Source organism: Pseudochaenichthys georgianus, chromosome 22 (assembly GCF_902827115.2).
Source record: "Pseudochaenichthys georgianus chromosome 22, fPseGeo1.2, whole genome shotgun sequence".
Lineage (NCBI taxonomy): Eukaryota > Metazoa > Chordata > Actinopteri > Perciformes > Channichthyidae > Pseudochaenichthys > Pseudochaenichthys georgianus.
Genome location: NC_047524.1, coordinates 28,355,870 through 28,365,425, shown reverse-complemented (window position 1 = coordinate 28,365,425; position 9,556 = coordinate 28,355,870). Strand labels below are relative to the sequence as shown.

Genomic DNA, 9,556 nt, shown 5'->3' with positions numbered 1-9,556 from the left:
CAACTCATGCAACAACGTCATGCAGCATATTTAAACTTTATACTCAAGAACTGCATTTAAATATGACACTGTCCCATAATGAACATACGGGGAATAAACTTAGGTTTTTGAATCAAAGTTAAACACAACATGTTAATATTTATCAAACTATTCCTTACACATAATGTATGGAGTCAATTATATAGGCAAGAAAAAACAAAACACCTAGACTTCATAGATCACCCTCAATTAAATCGCAATAACACAAAAATATCTGTACCTAACACCTATTGCATCATGTGATGCTGCATTTGTTGGATGTATTTTGAAACTTGAGTTTAAGCTTAACTTGGTATACTGTATGTATATAGTAATATTTCTTCTTCAACCCACATCTGTGAGGACAGGGTCCGTGAGGGACACAGTACTTGGTCCTAGAGGCAAAAAGAAAAAGTCAGGTATGTTAACAGTATTAAGTATTTTGACTGATTATAAACATTTGCATGAGTCGAATTGATTGGTATTCTAATAAATCTATCGACATGTACTTTAGAAAAGTGCATGTTAAAGCAGTGATTGATGCTTCTTCAGTGAGTTAACAATGCTATATTGTGACTAATAACTATAACTGATACATTATCCAGCGGTCGAGATGGGTTTTCTCCGCAGGGTGGCTGGCGTCTCCCTTAGGGATAAGGTGAGAAGTTCGGTCATCAGGGAGGGACTCGGAGTTGAGCCGCTCCTCCTTCACGTCGAAAGGAGCCAGTTGAGGTGGTTCGGGCACCTAGTTAGGATGCCCGAACCACCCTAGGGAGGTGTTCCAGGCACGTCCAGCTGGGAAGAGACCAAGGGGTAGACCTAGGACCAGGTGGAGGGATTATATCTCTTCGCTGGCCTGGGAGCGCCTTGGGATCCCCCAGTCAGAGCTGGTTGATGTGGCCAGGGAAAAGAAAGTTTGGGGCTCTCTGCTGGAACTGCTACCCCCGCGACCCGACCACGGATAAGCGGGAGAAGATGGATGGATGGATGGATGGATGGATGGATGGATGGATGGATAGATGGATGGATGGATACATTATCCAAAAATCATTATCCAAAAAGCCAAAGGGCTTTAATTGTCTATATTTTCTTTGGTCATCTCAGGCTCAGCAGTGGTATGGCCATTCAAACAAGCATCCCATGTTAGGACTGAGAGCAGCTTGGTTCCATTTCAATGATGTATACAGTAACTTTTGACCAGTGTTAATAGTGTGGTCACTTTTCATCGTGCAAGTCTGGTTGCTACTTAAGTGTTCATAGTTGTATTTATTTTATTTCTAATATGACTAATACTGTATGTGGAACCTGCTTTGATGTTCACAGATTGCTCCTACCACACTCGCCTAGAAACTTTCCCCATCAGGAGTATAATAAAAGAAAGAATGAGAAAGGTTAGACAGGAATAAAAGTAATGCATAGGGTGTGGTTGATGATGATGATGATGATGATGATGATGATGATGATGATGATGTGCTTTATAATTATTATTAATTAGAGATTTGTTTTCTTCTCTTGATAGGGAAAAGCAGAAATGTTGGTGGAGTGGGAGCCCTGTCCAGTATGGTATATATCTTCCAGTTAATTGGCTTCATGTCATCTGATGTAGTCCCATGTTGGAGAACAAACACATGATATTTAACAAATGCAAAACATCCAGATCTACCACCAGTCCTCTTATATATTTCACTGCTGTTATTCTAAAGCAGCTGAAGTAGTGTAGGAACAAATGATTGTTTAACTTCATTGTTTTTATTGTTTGTTTGAAAATTTGTTTTCATTTATATGTTCACTTTTTCTAAATGGTGGTGGTCGTTAATAAATGGAAAATGAAACATTTACTTATATAAATTGAGTTATAAGATGTTTGCTTCACACATGGTTTATGCTTTTCGGAAAGACAAAACCAGGAACTGTAACTAACATTATTCCATTCTGTTTTCAGTGGCAAGGAGTGGGCTCATTCCTGGCAGCCGAAGAATTCTCCGGGATAATGCATAAAAATAAAATCGGTTATTTGCACTCCAGTTTTGTTTTTGCACATTTATTCTCTTGTTGATATGCTCCATTTGAGTCACATTTAATATGTTTCTATTAGAAATAAGATGAAAACCTCCACCAAAATGCATTTCACTTTTTAGGAAATTACAGTTGAAATACTACATGATTTCATTGTCAGTGATAGGAACACCATAACCTATATTAAGCATATTCATGTGTGAAATCTGGTACTTTGCCATCCACTGCCTTATTTAATTTGTTTAACTTCCGATGTATAACGCTTTGGAGGTAGGCTTGCATATAAAGCGTCTTTGGGTTTCAGAAAAGCGCTATAAAAATCAAATGTATTATATCATTTAATTATAGGCCCAATTAAAATTATCCTGATCTGGATCACTGTGGTTTTGCTACTACATTTGAAAGCTGTTGGGGACATATTTAAATGCTTGAGATATTAAAATGGTAGTGATTACTTTGAATTTTCTTTTTCACTTATTGAAAACCACAACTCGAGTATCAGGATGGTCTTTATCTGGAAAGTTATCCACATCTCATCACCACGTTGTCACGGCGACCCTTTGTCACGTCACAGATACGGTACCCGAACTCGCCGCCCGGAAGTACTAGACCAACGATACTGCAGTTGCTAAGGAGGCAAAAGTGCAAATTTGTATTGTATATTTTTTTAAACACAGGGTTTGGTTTCGCATCGCGCCCGATTGACGGATTTCTGAAAGGGTATGGAGCCTATTCGGCCGTCAACGCAAGACAAGTCGAACGAGTCCACGCACACACGCCGGAAGAACTACAAATATGTCAGCTCTGTGTACTTCGTAGCGATTTTTTGACGTGTATCGAATGGGAATTGTAGTTTGTTGCGCTGCTCTCATATCATTTCAATGGGTTAACTTTTTATTTTTCTGTGTTTTTGTATGTTTTGAGCTGAGGTGCCAACTCAACATACAATGTTGATGAAATGAATGAAATTTGGTGATGATTAATGGTTTTTGTGTTAATGTAATAGCAGTTAAAACAGGACCGGTAAAATTTGACCGCGAACACCAAAGTAAGGGGGGGGGAAACGAATACAATAGGAGGGTTTTAATGTAACCATTGCTTATGACATTGATGATATTTTAAATAAAAAAACATATTCCCTAAAATGTGGAAGTTCTGGATGCCATACAAATGAATAGTTGATGTTTTTTAGGGCCACAAGTTTGGCACTAGAGCACCTAGTGTTATCAAACGCATTTCAATGGTGAAACTATCCAAAAATATTGCATATGACAATATTTTCCACTACGATGAAAGGCGTGTAAACAACCCTACCACTACTAGGCCTACAACCCTAATTATATTGAAAAACATTTTAGAATGCCTCACGAAATACTTTAATGTAAATTAAAATGTGAAGGGATGTGTGTGATGTGGTGATTGACATTATTCACCCACGGATCTATGGGTTGGGTATTGTTCCGCACGGACATGTTAGTTAACCTGTTGATGTGAAATCCGAAAAAAAAATTTAAAAATAAAATGATACTTTATTCCGAGTGTGCTTGCTTTTGTATTTGGAGGTCATCACATAACGGCATTGTAATACACGGTTCCGCTGCATTAAATATTACATATCTGCCGTAGTTCGCTATTTATAGAGCCCTGATCAGAAGACTTCTCGACAAACAGGAAGAACTGGCCTAAACTGAATATGTGACGTGGATCATAAATATATCAGAAATTAAACAAAATCTTCAATTTCTCTTCACAATATAAGTCTCCTTGCAGTATCAATACTAATTCGGCTGACTTTTATATTTGATCCAACCGGTATATTGGTATATTTACACCATAACGGTGCAAAGCTGATAGAAAGGGACACCTGGTGGTTAAAGCACGTTATTGAAATGCATTATTGTTATTATTAGATATTAATAGGAGACACATACAGACAAACTAATAAGGCTTTATTCAAACATTAAAGAATACTTTAGGTTAAGGTCTTATGTTGAATAAGAAAAAAGCTTTGGGGTATAAATATTAAGCCTGACAAAGTACTAATATATTGCTTTCCTGCAATGTTAACTATATGTTTAAGCACTTATTTTAACTGATATTATACATATGTATTATACTCTTATAAGATGTATGTAGATAGTATAAGAAATGTGCAGAATACGAAAGTTTAATGGTAGAGGTATACACACATATTGATAGATGTCTTGCAACCCAAGTTGTTCATCTCCGACCTTGTCAGGTATTGAACATTCAATAAATAAAGAACACATACTTATTAAATATAAAACACAGAATTTGTGTGATTATACTAAATGATTTACAAATAAACACCACTGCATATTTACAACTGTTACACAACTTGGGCTCAATATCTTATCTTAAGATCAATGGCTACTGCCATACGAAATGTGCCTCTGAACCTTGACAAGTGCATGTTTCAGGCTTATCAATTTACAACAGGAGGGGTCACAGACATAAGATCAGCGGTTAAATAAAGCTCTTCTGACCTTAGCTGTCATGTGGGTATTAATGCTGCACAAGCCATTTTCACCCCATTTATTAATTATATGTTTTAAATGTGAGTGTTTCCGATCCCCTAAACCTCCATGGATGTACACAGTTTAATACTGGCAACTTCTTATTACGGGAAATATGAAAACGTCTTTTAAAACTACAATTCAAAGCAGAGACGTGCCATAGATAGAGAACATGTTGTGAAACACACAATAGCCAGCATGTGTAGTTCTGGTGACGGGTGGGGGGCGGGGTGGACCCGTTGAAATCCAGGTTTGGACAGTGGTTCCATTTCAAAGTGCTGTTCGATGCTCGGCGTAACCCTCGGCGCACACTCAAACATCCAATCAGAGCTTGAGGACTATCACGGGGTTTGTCCATGGGTTTGTCAAGCGAAGCGGAGAGAATACTTACTTCCGGTTGTCAAATTCTCTAAAGCAAATGAGCTGCTCCGACCCTCGGTCCTGACGGACTCCAACTTGTGTTTATTAATCAAACAAATAAATACACACAAGGATAATTATGTGTTGTTGACTAAATAACAGTGTGTGGTTTAGAAAAGAATACAAAATTAGAAAGAAAAAACACCAATTTCAGTATTCTGAGCCCCTACTCTCCCCATAACTGATGGCAACAAAAGTCCTACATTATTCAATTACAATAAAGAAGTAAAAACAATAAGGGTATACTAATTACAGGGTTGGGAGTGAGAACGTGTTGCTGTACAACAAATCACCTGGTTGGAAGAGAACTCTCTGCTCCATAGTTTCTCTCTTCACTGTACATTTGACATATTCAGGGTAATATTTAATATTCCATCTGTCACATACTTATGTAAATATAATACCTTGCTTTATATCTTGTTATTGCTCATTTGTAAATTCAACATGTATATTTTCTTCTTTATTTCTTGTCTTTTTATTTGTATTGTATAATGCCATGTGTTTTAATGCTGCTGCAACACAAAGATTTCCCAAATTGGGATCAATAAAGTTCTATCTTATCTTAAACCAACAACCAGTGTTCCGGGTGAGGATCATCTCTTTACAAAAATATTCAAGTGCTAACCCATATTGTTACTTCTAAATGAATTTATTTCCAAACATATTATAATGCAGTGTGATGTAAACAACAAAAAGTACCACAGAAGTATGCTTAATATTTATTCATCAATCAACCACATCAATAACATTGTTTTTAAAACAATAAAATGGTCCTCTCTGGCAATGATTTATTTATGCGTTTCACCACAATACAAGTAAAAGGCCACCATAAGGGTGTATGTCTTGATTCTAGAGCGTTGGGGTTAGTCTAACATGAAAAGCATGGACAACAGAACATAAAATCAAGTTATGCAAACGATTATAACATACAGTATTAAGAAATCATACAACACAACAATTTTTTAATGATTTAACTATGTATATTAAACATGTACATTCTATGTGTCAATAAAATATAACAATGTATTAATTGATGTTTATCTCAATGTCCCTAATTATACATCCTAAAAGACTGTGCATTGTACATGTTGATTTAAGTACTTCAATCAATCAGGTTAATAGCTGGAGATCAAAAAGGAAATATAACTGACAAAGCAATTAAAGCAAGGAACGCAAACGAAAGCTGTTATTGGCCTGCGGTGTAACAGGTGCAGTCATATAAAGTTAATGACAGGTAAATCCTATAAGAGATCGAAACTAATAATGATGCATAGGCATCCCGTTCTTGGAAGAAAGGGAAAGACGTCCTGCTCTTGGACAATAATGTGCTCACCAAGTTGTATGGTAACCAGCAAGATATACTTGGACATTTAGGAATTTACATTCTAGTGTTTCAAAAAGGATCAAAAGTGAATGGTTCATTGCTCAGGATGCATTCCAGGGAGGCTGAGCATTTTGTTCAATACAATTTAAGTTGTGTACAAGTGAAATATTTGGCCTGATGCTGCGGCATAGGGAAAAGTCATATGGTCAACATATTCAAGTGTGATTTTCCATTGAGGAGTATGAATACAATCTCTAAATATAAAGTCAGTAAAGTATTTACATTTCTGATAGCACATCAAGTCTTGGCAGATATTCGTGCTTGAGAGCAGCAGCAATCTGGGGAAATACAGAGAAACAAAAAAGAGGGGCAGATCAGAAACCAAATTTGAGGTTTTTGAATATACAATGTATGTTAAGCATTAATTAATACAAAAGTAACAGCAACATGTCTAGGTTGAGGATAAATCAACAAAGATACTGTACATTAATTCATAAGTAAATTACCTAAATGATGTTTCCTTCTTCATCCTCACTGGTGTCTGGACTGCTTAGGCCACTTTGACTTTCCTCTTCATGTTGAAGGAAAGAAGCATCAGGACCTAAAGCAGTCTTGTACTGCTGCAGTACCACCTGCAACCTCTCCGACGCCTCAGCATGCTTCCTTCTTAGGATGCACCCAAGTCCTCCATTCCCCTTGTCTACATCTGAAAATACACAAAATATTGTTATATGGACATACTACAAAGTAAGATTGCTTCACGAGGCCAGAGCACTTCAATGGAGTATATTCTTATATGTACATATAAAGATGATTGTCACTGTCATGGGACATCATTATGTAAAATGGCCGGGTCAAATGGGCAAAGGCCATTATACTCCATCCAATTTCTGTGACCAAGAATGATTTGGGCTGACTTTTTTTCCCCAACTCATACTTTACAAGGTAGGTTAAGTTTTGCTTTCAACTTACCTTCCTCAGCCACCTTATTTTTTAGAGCAACTGCCATGTTCTGCAACCATGTGCAATGCTGCGCCATCTCCAACACTAGGATGCCTTTCTCCTCGTGCAGTCTCCGTGTAAGCATCACTTGATCCAGTATCTTTTTCTTGGCTGTAAAGTTAGCTAAAATCCAATCAGTTATGTATATACACATGACTCACATTTTCATTATAGCACAACAATATGTTTAAAACTCCAAACATGTACTTTCAAAATAATCAAATGTATACACAATAAGAAAACTTAAGATATACCCTTAAACTAAATGAACATTCTAACACTCTACATGATATGTGCATAACTCAGCAAGGTATACCTTCATATAACAGAACTTCAAATTAATTATTATGAAATATCTGAATACTGACCCATGCCATGAACTTCCCACGGCCACAGCGCGGACATGATGCTCCCTCCAGAGAGGGAATGCTCCACCGCAGCAACATCTATGCCTCTGGCAGAGTCGTGTACCAGCTGGTTGTATTTCAGTATCTCCTGGTTAAGGCGCTTTTTGTCGTCTGCAAGCTTCCTTCGAAGTCGATGGCGGAGCTTGCTGCTGTCTGAAAAAGACATGAGGTAGAGGGATAGGGATATGTGACAAACTATATTTGCAAGTGCAAAAAATATATATAATTCAGTAGGTTGAATCTGCAACCTAAAACATTATATACCATTCTGTCGGTAAAGGGATTGCTTCCGCTGCCTCACACTTAGGTAAAGCCCCTCAATGCTTTGCTGCAGTGCTGTTTGAAGGATGTCTTCAGAAGTACCCGATGTTCCTGTAGAAATAATATTGGCAGTCAAATGTACTGTTACACAACACGTAACGGTTTTGAGAAACAAAGTTGTGCAACATATTTAACACCTTTTAACACAAATTGATGGTACAACTATGGAAACTGGAACATATCAGAGATAAACATGGACACATAGTTGGCTTGCTATTGCTTGAAGATTATGTCCCCGTCTACTGAAACCCAGTGAGGGTCCCATTACGTGGCATGACAAATCAACCTTATATCATTGGCTGCTCTTTAGGATCAAATCTGTCCATTCAAACAGTCATGGACAATGATATGTAGCTGGTGTCATCTCGTCGTGCTTACCAGATGCCCATTCCTTCACGTCGGAAATCCACGTCGACACCATGTCATCTGAGACACAATGTAGCTCCGTCTTGAGTTCTTCAAGACTTGCAGTCTCTTCCAGGAGCCTCTTACTAGTCTGATAAACAGTAGACGATGGACATTTATCAAGATTAAAACTTGCTATGATTAACAACAAGCCATGTGCAAATGACAAAGGACACAACAACACCTTTAATAGGAGGCTCACCTTCACATATCTTGTGGAAAGTGCCTGATGGAGGGTGTCACCTTTTTTCCTGTTCCATCCCATAGCATGCACTGTGAGCATGTCCAGTCGTGCTTTTGAAAGCAATAATGAGGTTATGATGTGTCATCTAAAAAAGTATGCAATAATAGGGCAAGACCTTCCACTCACCTGCTTTGGACATGTATTTTGTTGTCAGGGCACAACGGGACAGGTAGCTGTTGACCTGCTCCACCTCTTACCCGGCGGTCATCCCTGCTCCCTCCTGGTTCTTCCCACTCCATATAATCTGATGGTAAAAGGTTGCTGGAATTGTTGTGCAAAGAGGCTACATACTACTATACTAAACAGTATAGCTTAGATATTTACTACTTCAGTATTATAAATATAAAAAATATAAATGTACGGGATACAAAAATATTTCACATACCTCGCATTTGGTAGCATGGGCTCGAGCATGCATTACACTGAGGAATGGCTTCATGGTGGTCAGCTCCTGGAGAGCAGGAAGGACACTTGCAGCTTTCTCCATGTACGGCCAGTACTTGCAAGCCACATCCATGGCGAAGAACTTGGCTTTGGCTGGCATGAGTTCCTTTTGAAGATACAGGGGGTAGGCGAATATCTCCCCCCTGTACATATTTAAGGCCTTCAAAAGAAACCCATGGCGACATACAGCCACCTCCATCCCTTCTTCATCCAGCTTAGAAGCCCTCCTTGACGTCTCCCTCGCTGCTGTCCACTGGGAGTCCCCACATGTGCCTCTTCCCTGGGTCTAAGACACGCATTACATCATGACAAATCAGTTAAAGCAATGGAATCACGATCTACACCATTTGTTCTAATTATCTGATTTTGGAGTAGATGGTAAGGAGAAGTAGCTGAATTTGAAGAAAGTCAGGGTCGG

General features: G+C 38.2%; 1 protein-coding gene and 1 long non-coding RNA gene across 2 annotated transcripts; one reads left to right on the top strand and one right to left on the bottom strand.

The window, feature by feature from the left end:
• Window positions 1–1,094: 1,094 nt before the first annotated feature.
• Window positions 1,095–2,042, top strand: LOC117467471 (uncharacterized). Its single transcript, XR_011642483.1, has 3 exons — window positions 1,095–1,409; window positions 1,538–1,581; window positions 1,961–2,042. It is a non-coding gene; the product is annotated as an uncharacterized lncRNA (long non-coding RNA).
• A 4,779-nt stretch (window positions 2,043–6,821) lies between these two features.
• On the bottom strand, window positions 6,822–8,879 carry LOC117468100 (uncharacterized). Its single transcript, XM_034112080.2, has 7 exons — window positions 8,821–8,879; window positions 8,653–8,744; window positions 8,424–8,541; window positions 7,989–8,096; window positions 7,686–7,877; window positions 7,288–7,440; window positions 6,822–7,021 (listed from the first exon to the last, which is right to left on the bottom strand). The coding sequence occupies exons 1-7, from the start codon at window positions 8,831–8,833 to the stop codon at window positions 6,822–6,824; spliced, it is 876 nt and encodes a 291-aa protein (XP_033967971.1). The 5' UTR covers window positions 8,834–8,879.
• Window positions 8,880–9,556: the final 677 nt, after the last annotated feature.